The sequence below is a fragment of the Lingula anatina genome, chromosome 2 (assembly GCF_051362555.1).
Source record: "Lingula anatina isolate TDL-2025a chromosome 2, LinAna3.0, whole genome shotgun sequence".
Lineage (NCBI taxonomy): Eukaryota > Metazoa > Brachiopoda > Lingulata > Lingulida > Lingulidae > Lingula > Lingula anatina.
The window spans coordinates 7,702,041-7,716,298 of record NC_141768.1 but is presented as its reverse complement, the minus strand read 5'-3'; the positions used below and the strand labels follow the sequence as shown (position 1 = coordinate 7,716,298).

General features: G+C 35.5%; 2 protein-coding genes across 2 annotated transcripts; both read left to right on the top strand.

Annotated features, from left to right (window-relative positions):
• The first annotated feature begins 711 nt into the window (after positions 1–711).
• Positions 712–14,049, top strand: LOC106172404 (eukaryotic translation initiation factor 3 subunit B). The gene is made up of 17 exons (XM_013553090.2): positions 712–892; positions 1,377–1,572; positions 1,999–2,118; positions 2,309–2,366; positions 2,583–2,711; positions 2,971–3,128; positions 3,665–3,796; positions 3,940–4,006; positions 4,248–4,532; positions 4,682–4,754; positions 4,932–5,054; positions 5,290–5,368; positions 5,755–5,893; positions 12,286–12,411; positions 12,621–12,698; positions 12,905–13,013; positions 13,227–14,049. The coding sequence occupies exons 1-17, from the start codon at positions 745–747 to the stop codon at positions 13,322–13,324; spliced, it is 2,118 nt and encodes a 705-aa protein (XP_013408544.2). The 5' UTR covers positions 712–744; the 3' UTR covers positions 13,325–14,049.
• On the top strand, positions 5,948–9,731 carry LOC147763368 (uncharacterized). Its single transcript, XM_087003658.1, has 2 exons — positions 5,948–7,048; positions 7,325–9,731. Exons 1-2 carry the CDS (start codon positions 6,310–6,312, stop codon positions 8,950–8,952), a joined length of 2,367 nt encoding a protein of 788 aa, XP_086859784.1. The 5' UTR covers positions 5,948–6,309; the 3' UTR covers positions 8,953–9,731.
• Positions 14,050–14,258: the final 209 nt, after the last annotated feature.

Here is a 14,258-nt window from a genome sequence, read left to right as displayed (position 1 = left end):
ACTGACACACATTACTGGAAACCCCAAACCTGAGATAAGACGTTGGGTAAGCACATCAAAGCGGTAGCTGCGACCAATATACATTTATGCCATTGATGTCCCTGGATTTATTCCCACATAATTCAATCCATCAACTTAAATATCCATTTCATTCAAAGAGGTGGAGCCTAGAATTTGATCCTGATACCTTTATGACCCATTTTTTTTATTAAGATACTATTCAGATATAATCAGCAATATATAATTCTAATAATAAACAAAATTTCTTGTTTTGAGAAAGATGGACATTGTACGAAACTAAGGCGCATAGCAAAACATTAGCTCTATGGCTGTAGGACACGTGCTTGTCTAGAATCCGCGGGAGTCATTGTCATCCTGACCTGTGACTACATTCCCTACCCTTCTTGTATACACAGAAGAGCCATAACCATCAAGCAAAAAATACACTAAAATATTGACTAAAGATATTTATGCGTTTTATAACGATTCCCCTCCATCATTTGGACGTAGTCCCGCCCCGCATCCTCGCAGCTCAAAAAATATGCTGAACAATGTAATCAAATTATTTATATTTTAAATAGAAATAATTGAGGGTTGATGAACCTTTCGTTGATTATCTATTTATACAAAAAAAAAAACATTTTTATGACGAGCCACGTGCCATCATTTTAAACTCACTAGCAAAAGAGCACATCATGTGGTACGTCATGATCTTTACTTCGGTCCTTCCCTCACGTTTTCAAGATGGCCGAGGACAAGCCCGAAGGTGGCGGCAAGAAAAAGTCTCAAAAAGACAAAGAAAATCAACAGGCAAATGCTGTTGACGATGACACTGATGACGAAGAAGATTTCAAGGATCCAGAGGGATTCGTTGATAATATTACAGATGAGGGTAAGTACATCAAGTTTACTTATTTTCGGACCATACTTAGGGCATGTGTTTCATTCGCACTCTATCATTCCATATGGACCTCCATCTCAGGCCGGTGCTGAAGTTTTAGCATTATAATTGTGAATTTCTTGCGGTTGATTACATTCACGGTATCAGATACCAATTTAGTTTTATGTACACTGCACTTTGACAGTGGCTTTTTGATGAGAACAATTTCCTGGTTAAGTTTGAGGTACCAGACGTCACGTTGATGACATGTGTTATAAATTGCATGCACCTCGCAATTGTTTGAAAAATGATTTATATAAAATTAAATCAGAGAATTTAAATATATCTTTAAAAATTTACTTTAATATAACTGAATATATTGATTTAAATTTTAGTTTATTTGTCAAAAAGGGACTTGCATCAAAATGTGTGTTGTAATGCACTGTAGTTGTGTATTGATTTGGGATAATTTTGCAGTTTGTTTTAATTTTTGCAGAATTGCTAGGAGACCTTTTACGACAAAAGCCCAGGGAAGCAGATGGTGTTGAATCTGTTATAGTAGTAGACAATATTCCTCAAGTTGGTCAGGAGCGCTTAGAAAAACTCCAGAATGTTATCAGAAAAATATTTTCTAAGTTTGGAAATATAGTGAATGAAAACTACCCTATAGATGAAAGTGGCAAGACGAAAGGGTAAGTACAACTTAATTTTGGTATATGAAAAAGTTTCAGCTGAAAATTTGTATATATTTTTTTGTTCATTTGATAAATTATAAATAAGGATATTTTGAACTCTCTTTGTAATATGTGCATCATATTGTGAATGCATATGTAAAATTAAGTATTAAAATGGAGTTAGATTCAATCACTTAAACCTTAAAAATGAATATTAAAAATAGTGTTCTTTATAATAGTTCATTGATACATGTATTAGCAGATCGGTGTAATGTACAGCTTAGTCCAACACTTTCTATAAGATTGTAGCCCTTATCCAGTCCCTTTTACAAGCACATTAAATATTTCCTTCTTTTGTACTTTGTAAATCTGTGGTAATTTTGTATTTTACTTATTTACAATTAAATGTACAGTTACCATAATTGTTTCCAATTTCTTTTCCAGGTACATTTTTCTGGAGTATTCCTCTCCTGCTAATGCTGCTGAAGCAGTAAAAATGGCAAATGGATACAAGTTAGACAAACAGCACACATTTCTGGTCAATTTGGTCTCAGATTTTGACAGGTAAAAGACTCTGACTGGCTAAAACAAGATCTAGTTGTTGAAAAATTGACTAAAGAAAATTTACAGAATATATATCCAACTGATGATTTGTTTTAGCTGTATATTTTATCTTTACAAAAAAACAGTGTTTTTAGGTGGAAATCATCTTCAACATAATCATAATTATTATTTTTTCTTTGACATTTGCTAGGTATGTCAATGTTTCTGAAGAGTGGGAACCCCCAGAGCCACAACCTTTTAAAGATCCAGTAAGTATAGTTACAGAAGGATCACCTAATGAACTGTATATATCAGACTAATGCAGGTGGAGAAAATGACTGTAACAATGTTTTAATTCAGAATGAGAGAGTGCTGAATGTAAAGTATAAGACATTTTAGCAAAAGGTAAGAAAGAAAAATTAAAAAAAAAACATGAGAGTGGTAAAGATGAGTGGTAAGAGGAAGAAAATATTACATCTTTTCAGGGCAATCTTCATCAATGGCTTCTGGACGCCGAGTGTCGGGACCAGTACAGTGTTATCTATGAAGGAGGAGAGAAAACTGCTATTTATCTAAATACACCAGGGGAGCCTACTTGTCTAGATGAAAGAGTGGTAAGTATTTTACAGAGATAAATATACCAACCTGTCACATTTTACTGACCAGAAATATGGAAAGAAAGTTCAGAATATCACCAGCAATTTTGTGACTTAAGTTATATACATAGTCTAAAGCAACACCAGATATTGTTGAACAGTTAACAAATTCAGAATGCAAGGAACACTAGGGATACAGGACAGTAAATAGTTACTGCACAACAAAAACAGTATGTTATTAAGATGTATATCTATAGATGAACACCTTTTTGTTCAGCGTTGGACAGAAACCTATGTGAGGTGGTCTCCACTGGGTACCTACCTGGCAACTCTACACCAGAAAGGTATAGCTCTGTGGGGAGGGGAAAAGTTCAAGCAGATCATGAGGTTCAGTCATCCAGGAGTTCAACTGATAGATTTCTCACCCTGTGAAAGGTAAGAAGAGGGCTGGGTTGTCTACTGGACATCCTTGGACCAGAAACTGTATAAAAATCACCCCAGATGCACCAAACTATAAGCTTTAATGTTGCAATGGAAATTTGATTTAGATGTGGCTTTTTTTCTTGTCAAAAATTTTAATTGTTTCTTATGTAAACCAGTTGGTTAGTAAAAATGACCAAATTATAATTATGAGTTTGAATATGTTGTTTGAATTACACCATTGACAAATGAAAAAACATGATATTTAAGAACAATTTTTATGATTTTAGAATCGCCCTTTTACATTTTGTTAACTAGTAACAGTGAAGGTATTTAAGGGTTCCCAGCATGGTTGTACGTTTTGGACGGTCACAAATAAAACTTGACGATTTGCCTATCATTTCAATATGGTAAACAAGTTCTTGAAACTAGAACTCAAAACTAAATAGCAAAACTAAAAGATTATCACCTTAGCCAGTAGTCTTATCACCAGGGAGCTGCTATTGAAATATCATGTAAGTCAAGTTTTGAGTTGTATATTTGTCTTTCAGCTATGTGGTTACATTTAGCCCACTCCCAGGAGATAGGGAAGATCCAACTGCAATTATCATATGGGATGCACGCACTGGACAAAAGAAGCGTGGTTTTCACTGTGAAAGCGCCTCTCAGTGGCCTGTATTTAAGTAAGTACCTAAAAGATTGTTTTATGATCTTTGGATGTTTATTGATGGTCAGTTCATATTTTTATGATCTTTGGATGTTTATTGATGGTCAGTTTTTAACATAATCTACATTTTGTATTTTAAATTCAACTTCTGGTTTCTAGGTGGAGTCATGATGGAAAATACTTTGCTAGGATGTCACATGACACTCTTAGTGTGTATGAAACTCCAGTAAGTAAAAAGATATATTTTACTTATTAAATTCCATTTGTGAACCTATTTATTTCCTCATTACTCTCTACCATTCTTTAGTTATCAAAAGATACAGACGTCTTTCTAAGAAGTGTCTCTCACCCAAGAAATGTAGGGATAGTATCCAGCATCCAGTATAATTGTTTTGATTTTACCTCATAATGTTACATGTTTGATTTTTTTATGTGCCCTGATCATCTCTATTTTCTTTTTCTTTAAGTCTTTTGGTTTGCTAGGGAAAAAGAGCATCAAGGTGTCAGGTATCAAGGATTTCAGCTGGTCGCCCTCAGACAACATCATAGCATATTTTGTACCAGAGGAAAAGGATGTGCCGGCACGTGTTGTTCTGACGGAGATGCCGAGCAGGGGGGAACTGCAGACAAAGAATTTGTTCCATGTTGCAGACTGCAGGATGCACTGGCAAAAGAGTGGGGATTATCTGTGTGTCAAAGTAGATCGCTACGCCAAAAAGAAAGAAGATAAGGAGCAGGGGATGAAATATGTGGTATGTTTGCATCATCTGACATCTTTGTAATTAACAGTAAGAAGTGATCATATACTGTTTTTTTTTCTTTGTTTTTTTTTCTAGCAGGTAGACTAATTCAGAAATATTTAAAAGGTTTATCATTTAAGGAGATATGCTGTTTTTTCCAGGGTATCACATATTACTTTGAGTTGTTCCGCATGAGGGAGAAGGAAATTCCGGTTGATCACTTAGAATGCAAAGGTAAGATCTTAATACTGTTAAATTTTCCAACTGTTATTGCAATATCCACATGCAGGTCATATATATCAAGTGATTTATATGGATTTTTTTTAAATTTCATTTTGGAGATAGTGCTTTGAGATGGCCTTAAGAATATTCAAGTTTAACTGACACCCGTCATCTTACTGTACATTACAGAGAATACCTTGGCTTTTGCTTGGGAACCAAATGGCCACAGGTTTGCCTTCATTCATGGAGAATCGCCCAGAATATCTGCTAGTTTCTACATCATGAGACCCAGTGGGAAAGTAGAATTGCTGAGTAAGGCTGTTTTAGTATTTTTGAATTTGAATAATAAAAGTCAATTGTCGGCTTAGATGTATGTATGAAAATGTTTAAAAGAAGAGGATATTTTGTGAATGTTTTATGTATTGAATAAAGAGCTTGATTGTATTTTAAGCATCTTGTATTTTAATCATTGTTTATGCATCTTCTTTATGCTGTGTTTAGTCTTCATAGCAATATTGTGATGACAAAATCCATTTTTTTCTCACAGAAACTATGGACAAACAGTCTGCCAATCACATCTTCTGGAGTCCCAATGGCCAGTTTGTGGTGCTAGCAGGATTAAGGAGGTAATGACATTTCACTTTTGAATTATTGGAATTTGAGAGCTGGCAGTTTTATCTCATTTATTCAGACATTAATTAACTCTGGTAAAATTAGACATTGAATGGAACAGATATTTCTTTTTACTTGACTCCAGTTCAGTTAAATATCTTCATGTACTCCTTAATGCTGTTAAATGCTCTGGAGAACAGATTTTAGCAATGTGCCTCATATAAAAATTTTTCATAGTTCTCAAACTTGCCTACTAGTATTCCCATTTGTGATCCCATTTTTGGTACACCCAGAATGCTTTTTATCTTTTACTTTATAAACAACCCTTTCTCTTTCTGCATTAAAATATTGTTACAATATCTCTGATGTCTAAGTATAGATCTGTTCTATGCTGTTCCAGTATGAATGGCACTATGGAGTTCATTGACACATCTGACATGACAGTGATGAACCAGGTGGAGCACTATATGGCCAGTGATGTGGAGTGGGACCCCTCTGGACGCTATGTGGTCAGTGCTGTCAGCTGGTGGGCACACAAGGTAAGTCCATGGATCTGATAAATGACTGACCCTGCAAAAATGAGGCATTACTTGCATGGTTCGCACAAATCTGGAAAATCCTGGAATTTAGATAAAATCCTGGAATATCCTGGAATTTGCTTGTGCTCCTTGAATAGTCCTTAAATCTTTAAAGTAGTCCTGGAGAAATCCTTGAAATTTGAAAATTATTACGTCTATTCGGTAGTTTTCTAGTTAGTTTACGTGAAAGACGCAGAGTAGTATTTCGTGTTATTGTGTTTGTTGAGCATCGAGCAATTCGGCTGTTTCCGCGAAGCAGTGATAGAGTCGTTTTAGCCAATCACTGTTGATTTAACATCGACTGTTCGGCATCGAACACGTGTGGCCCAGCATGCGCACGGTGCGAGACGAGTGGCTCTGTGAATGATTAACCAAGCATGTCAACAACAAAAGGTATTTGTGTATTTAACCTTGCGTGGGAACACGACCCGGAATTCAAACAGTGGGTGAAACGTGTGCCGAATGACAAGAAAAGAGCTAGCTGTTCAGTTTGCTTCTCTACATTTGATATATCGAACATGGGTGTTTCTTCACTGAAATCTCATGCTAGAGGTATGAAACACCGCGAAAATATGAGATTGACAAACTTGAATTCCTGTGGACAGTTATCGCTGAGTTCGTTATGGGGAAATACTATGAAATCACCTGGAAATAGTTGTACTACACTCACGCCTACATGTACCACTACGTCAGCATCAAGCAAGTCTTCATGTACCACAATGTCGGCATCAAGCAAGTACGCTACGTTGGACACGTTCGTTTCAAAAGACGATGTTGTCAAAGCAGAGATTCTGTGGACATTGAAATTAATCACAGATCATCAGTCGTACAGGTCTTCACAAAACATTGGTGAATTATTAAGGAGGATGGACCCTAACAGCAAGGTTGCACAACAATTCACTTGTGGCGAAAAGAAATCTGCTTACTTGTGCGTGTTTGGATTGGGGGAATATTTCGCTAGACTCCTGAAAGAAAGTGTAACTGGGCCATTTGTTATTTTGTTTGATGAAAGTCTGAATAAGAAGATGCAGAAGAAACAGATGGATATACATGTGAGATTTTGGAGTGAGGAGTGCCATAGAGTCGTGACAAGATACTTCACATCTGAATTTCTAGGTAAGTGTCATTTGAAATTAAACTTTTCCACTCTTAATACAATAATAATGATAATAGTGTATATATATATATATATATATATATATATATATATATATATATATATATATATTAGATGCTAGACTTTATTGTCATAAGGTTAACTTGTCGTAATGATGTATTTCAGTGAAAATTTATTAAAAACATGGGGCATATATATATATATATATATATATATATATATATATATATATATTTCTGAATAAACAGCTTATATATTTTATTTTATTTTTTCAGGACATGCTACATCAGATGACATGGTCTCACATTTTAGTCAATGTGTTCTCAATAGTGGTCTACCAATCAAGAACATGTTGCAGATTAGCATGGATGGACCAAATGTGAATTGGAAATTCTATGACACAATATCGAGGAAAGTAGCAAATGACTATGGATCCTCTCTCATCAACATCGGGTCATGTGGTTTACATATAGTCCACAACAGTTTTAAAGCAGGAGCAGAGTCCACAGATTGGAATGTAGCATCATGTCTTTCAGCCCTGTACTACCTGTTCAAAGATTCGCCAGCTAGGGCTGAGGACTATGTCAGAGTGACTGCAAGTAACATCATGCCACTGAAGTTTGTAAAACACAGATGGCTTGAGAATATTCCAGTATGCGACAGAGCTTTACTGATATGGAACAACATAGTACAGTATGTCGAAGCAATCGAATCTAAAAATCTCAAGATGCCAACAAACATCTCGTACAAAGTTGTTAGCGAATGTACAAAGGATGAGCTGTTTCTTGCGAAGATGAATTTTTTTAAATCTGTCGCTTTGCAGCTAGAGCCATTTCTAACTAGGTATCAGACAGACAAACCTATGATACCCTATTTGAGTGATGATCTCTGTTCTATCCTAAGATTGCTAATGAAGAGATTCATCAAAGATGACGTGATGCAAACAGCAAGAAATCAGGAAAAACTAGTCAGAATTGATGTAACTGACAACAAGATCCACCTGGATTATAATAAAGTGGATTTGGGATTTTCAACGGATCGATCTCTAAGCAAGATTAAGAAAGGAGCAGTCAGTGAAAGAGGTTTAATGGAGTTCAGAATGGAGTGCAAGATGTTCCTAGTTACTGTTGTTGAAAAATTGCTCAAAAAATGTCCTGTGAGTTACAGTTTGGTAAGGTATTTGTCCTGCCTCAATCCTGTCAAAATGTCATCCGATGCAGACAAGGAGAAGTGTATTTCCAGCTTCAAAAAAGCTCTGTCAATTCTATTAAACCATAAACTTGTGAAAGAGAATGAGTGTGACAGACTTCAACAACAATACTTCTTGTTTCTAGATGAAATCCCTGTCATAGGATCTGCTGAATTCAAGCAGTATGATTCACAGCATGCCTGCCAAAATGGAATTGATGAATTGATTCACAGAACAATGTCCACCCCAGATGGCAGATTCAAAGATTTGTTGAAGCTAGTAACACATCTTTTAGTATTGTCTCATGGCCAAGCCTCAGTGGAGAGGGGTTTTAGTGTCAACAAAGACGTGGAGGTAGAGAACATGAGAGCTCAAACCCTGGTTGCACAAAGGATTGTCTGTGACCATGTGGCGAAGGTTGGAGGAATATTTGAGGTCAATATCAACAAAGACTTGATACTGTATGCCAAGCAATCAAGGCAGAAATATGAACTGTTTCTTCAAACAGAAAGGGAGAAGAAAAACAGTGAAGAATTACAGAAAAAGAGAAAGTGCATCTTGGATGAGATTGATGATTTGAAAAAGAAGAAAAAAAGAATCCAGGAAGATATTGACAATTTAACCAAGGCTGCAGACAGTCTGTTCTTAAAAGCTGAGAAAACTAGGAAAATTTCCTTTGTTACCCAAGCAAACTCCCTTTCGCAAGACAGCTGAGGAGAAAAAGAAAGAAATTACTGATATTGAAAAAGCCTTGGCTTCTTCAGTGGAAAAATTATAAACTTAGTTCAGCAATTCAAGAAGCAAAACAGACTGTTTAACTACATTTTCATAACAGATTAAACTGTTATTTTTCAACAGTGCAATATACATCATGAACATTTAGACTCTTTAATGCATGATATATTGATTCATAAGACTAATAAATTCTAGCTGTGCCAAATATTCTTGGTTATATTTTTACATATTCATATTGGATGGTTTACAAATAATAATTGTACCACCAGCGTTAGCGCTGGCGGTACACATGGTTTCGGTCCCGTCCGGATCGTTCCGCCGGCTCCGCCGGCTCCGCCGGACGGCTACCGTTACCGCTTCTCCTCCTAGACGGTAAGGGCCCCCGTACCCATCTCATGGATTTAGGTCACCTATAATCTCAACTCGTTCCACGTAAAATTTGGGCTTTGTCGGTATTGGGGTCTGGGTGTGGCACTCATTGCAATGCACCCTTGTCTAAAAATGGCAAAATTAAATGCTAATTATCTACCCTACGGAAGGAGTTATGGGAAAAATTTCTATAGACGGCTTTCCAAAAGTCATATGTGTAGATTTCAAATATACCCTTGGATTTGACCTTTGACCTCTACTTCAAGGTCAAATGGGCCAAAATTTTCAAAAAAATGAAATTTTTTACGAAAAAAAATTTTTTTGCCCTGTTATTCAGACACCACACAGACTTAACCAATAATATTATTGGAAAGTGTTACCCTTCAGGTCATCTTTCATCTCCATGAATTTGGGGTCAATCGGTGCATTTTCACGGGAGTAGCGGCCATAAGATACCGAAACTGAAAACTGTCTCTAATTCGGGAACCGTTAATGCTAGACACCCATTCTTTTTTGCATTTTGTAGAGCATGTAAAGCCCAACACTGGGGGTGGTCTCGGTTTTTTTGTATTCCATACGGTTTTCGAGTTACGCTGTTTCAAAAAGTACATATTGGTGGTAAAAGCAAAATGTGCAGTACGGTAATGGATAATAAATTTTGAACTCTGGAAAAATAAAACATAAGGCTTGGCAAAGCAGACAACTTGTGTTCAAAAATGACATTATTTCATCAAATTTGAACTTCTGAAACTTCAGAGCACCTCCTATTTCAAGAATTTTGACCAAAATGACATTTTCTTTATTTTAATTAATTTTTTCTGTACGAAATTTAAGGCACATTATGGTAACTCCAAAATTATAACATCTAGTCCCTTATATCTCCAAAACTGGCAGAGATAGGTCCATAGTTACTATTGAAGTTGAATAGGAAGTCATATACTGGCAATCTTACTATGACCTTGAAATTGACCTTTGACCTACTTTTCACCATGAACTGAATTTTGCAAATTTTGCTTTCCTTTTATCTCCAAAACTGGCAGAGATATGTCCGTAGTTACTATTGAACTTGAATAGGAAGTCATATACTGGCAATCTATATGTGACATTAAAATTGACCTTTGACCTACTTTTCACCATGAACTGAACTTTGCAAATTTTGCTTTCCTTTTATCTCCAAAACTGGCAGAGATAGGTCCATAGTTACTATTGAACTTGAATAGGAAGTCATATACTGGCAATCTAAATGTGACCTTGAAATTGACCTTTGACCTACTTTTCACCATGAACTGAACTTTGCAAACTTTTCTTCCCTTTTATCTCCAAAACTGGCTGAGATAGGTCCATAGTTACTATTGAACTTGAAAAGGAAGTCATATACTGGCAATCTAAATGTGACCTTAAAATTGACCTTTGACCTACTTTACACCATGAACTGAATTTTGCAAATTTTGCTTTCCTTTTATCTCCAAAACTGGCTGAGATAGGTCCGTAGTTACTATTGAACTTGAATAGGAAGTCATATACTGGCAATCTAAATGTGACCTTAAAATTGACCTTTGACCTACTTTTCACCATAAACTGAACTTTGCAAATTTTGCTTCCCTTTTATCTCCAAAACTGGCAGAGATAGGTCCATAGTTGCTATTGAACTTGAATAGGAAGTCATATACTGGCAATCTAAATGTGACCTTGAAATTGACCTTTGACCTACTTTTCACCATGAACTGAACTTTGCAAACTTTTCTTCCCTTTTATCTCCAAAACTGGCTGAGATAGGACCATAGTTACTATTGAACTTGAAAAGGAAGTCATATACTGGCAATCTAAATGTGACCTTAAAATTGACCTTTGACCTACTTTACACCATGAACTGAATTTTGCAAATTTTGCTTTCCTTTTATCTCCAAAACTGGCTGAGATAGGTCCGTAGTTACTATTGAACTTGAATAGGAAGTCATATACTGGCATTATAAATGTGACATTAAAATTGACCTTTGACCTACTTTTCACCATAAACTGAACTTTGCAAATTTTGCTTCCCTTTTATCTCCAAAACTGGCAGAGATAGGTCCATAGTTACTATTGAACTTGAATAGAAAGTCATATACTGGCAATCTAAATGTGACCTTGAAATTGACCTTTGACCTACTTTTCACCATGAACTGAATTTTGCAAATTTTGCTTCCCTTTTATCTCCAAAACTGGCTGAGATAGGTCCATAGTTACTATTGAAGTTGAATAGAAAGTCCTATACTGGCAATCTAAGTGTGACCTTGAAATTGACCTTTGACCTACTTTTTATCATGAACTGAACTCTGCTAATTTCTTTCTCTTTTAACTTCAAACTTGACAGAGATAGGTCCATAGTTACTCTTGAACTTGAATAGGAAGTCATATACTGGCAATTTACTGTGACCTTGAAATTGACCCTTGACCTACCTTACAAAGAACTTAAATTTGATTGTACCATATATATTTTTTGCAATAGTTTAAAAATTCTTGTTGATTGCATTTTTACAGCTTGTCAAGCACAAAACTGGCGGCTGTGTCCCTTATTTTGTGTATGTGGGGGTCTATACGAATGCGTTTGCTCCAGCTGGTGGTACAATATTTGGAGGCGGTATCGCCTCTCTGATCCTCTAGTTGTCCAGTGTAACATACTCCTGGAAAAAAAAATTATGTCCTTGAAAACTCCTGGAAAACTCCTGGAAATTAATTTTATTAAAGCTGGCAGAACCATGACTTGTGTTGTCTAAGAGTTATTTTAAACCAGCCATGGGGAATGTGTTTTCATTTATTGCGCACACAAATTGGATCTGAAACTTAGAGTAATTATTTTCTTCTACAAATATTTCTTTTTGAAGATTTGAAAGAAAAGAACTTTAAATCAGGCGCAAATTTGATGAAGTTGTCTGAAATAAGTATCACTGATTGTTCTGTCAGGTTGATAATGCCTACTGGATGTGGAACTTCCAAGGTCGTCTGCTGTCCAAACATCCATTGGAGAGATTCTGTCAGTTCTTGTGGAGACCAAGACCACCAAGTTTGCTCACTCCCGAGATGATAAAGGTATTGCCAATACCTTATTATGTGAGATGATGTATAATATTTTTTTAAGTCTTTGTAATATTTCCCCGAAAAGGTATGTTTGGTTTTGGTTGTGGCAAAAATTTCAGTGCTTGTCTGTAGTTCAGGAAGTCAAGTAGATATGTCTGAAGTCTAAATGTTTAAAGTGTACCATTCATGCTAATTAATGTGGTGTATTTTTTTCTTTGCAGGATATCAAAAAGAACATGAAGAAATACAGCACTCAGTTTGAACTGAAGGATCGTATGACACAGAGCAAGGCGTCAAAGGTGAGTTGGTTTTGCACAGGAAATGCCCAAAATGTGGATAATTCGTATTTTGGAAAAAATATTTGTAGCTAATATTTCATTACATAAATAAATTAGCAGTTTTTTTTTTCACCAATAGCACTTCACATAGTTTTAACACATTATGTAAGCGAATTGTGAAGAATTTGCTTCAAAAATGCTGACCATTTGAAATGTTTTTTTCTTAGGAACTTATTGAACGTCGCAGAAAAATGTGTGATGATTTCAACAAGTATCGAGCCAAGTTGCAGGAGGTGGTAAGAAACCAGAAACAAGAGAGGCTTGCACTGCGCGATGGTAAATATAAAACTTTTTTTTCGTAAAAAGTTTTGATATTTTAAAACTCTCTATTAAAAATGTGCTTGTTTTGTTTGAAAATAATTTAGTTTTGGAATGCCATGTTAATTTTTAGGTTTTAAGAAAATTTTTAATGTGTCAGCTGTAATAGATATTTAAGTAAATCATTGTCATGAATGATATTTCAAATATTAAAATATTGCATTTCATTAGGAATTGATACTGATGAACTTGAGGCGCACACAGAAAATTTTGAGGAGGAGGTCATTGAATTCTTGGAAAAAGTTGAAGAAATCCTCATTGGGGAGTAATCATCAAGAGCACCGCGTGCACTGACATCTGCTCTCCAGGTCTGCCATCTTTGAAAGAACATCTGCCATCTTGAAAATTGGGGTGAATCTACACACACACAAGAAGAATATATACATATATCATCAGACTCGACTAGTGTTTATGTTGTCATATCTAATATTTATTTCAAGCTTATAGGTCACCATTGGTAAAAAGTTGCTCGCTTGTAATCAAAATTCTACAAGTGGATATTTTTTACATACATTGTAATACTACGGAATGGGCAGAAGATCCAAAGTCAGTTTTAGTGACTGGTTGATCAATTTGAAGTTTACCGTTTTCCGTTTGGTCACTAATGGTGCCAATACATTATGCATTAGCCTATGCTCTATGAAATGTCATGTCTTAAGCAATGCTAGTATATATGGCCACTTTTGTGGTTACTTTCCTGTACCTTATCGACTGGAAGATGAATTTCTTTTAGTCAATTTTGTGTGTTTTCTAGATTCCCTAAAATTAAACTTTATTGTAGTAAAGAAAAAGATCCTTTTTACTTTATGCTTTATGTAGTAGTTTATGGTGAGAAATGATTCAATATTACAGACATTTTTCACGAGCTGCTTTCAATAACAAACCTGTTACAAAAAGAAAAGACCAGTAACATTCTCGAGATATTGTAAAATTCCGCAGTGTCAGTTAAAAAGAAAAAGTGAAACAAAAATGAATAAAAAGTGGATTTGAAATATGTTGTTGTTGGCTTGTTATCTATGTGTGGGTGACTGATGTGAAACGAAGCAAAATGTTGAACTACCCGTGTCTCTAGAACTATATTTCGAGACGACTACTTAAACAAAATTGTTCTTTTTTAAAGTGGGGCATCGTCCTTAAATTACGGACACGTATTCTGGCATATATTAGTGGGATCATATTTTAAAATTGAAGAAGGTATTGTTG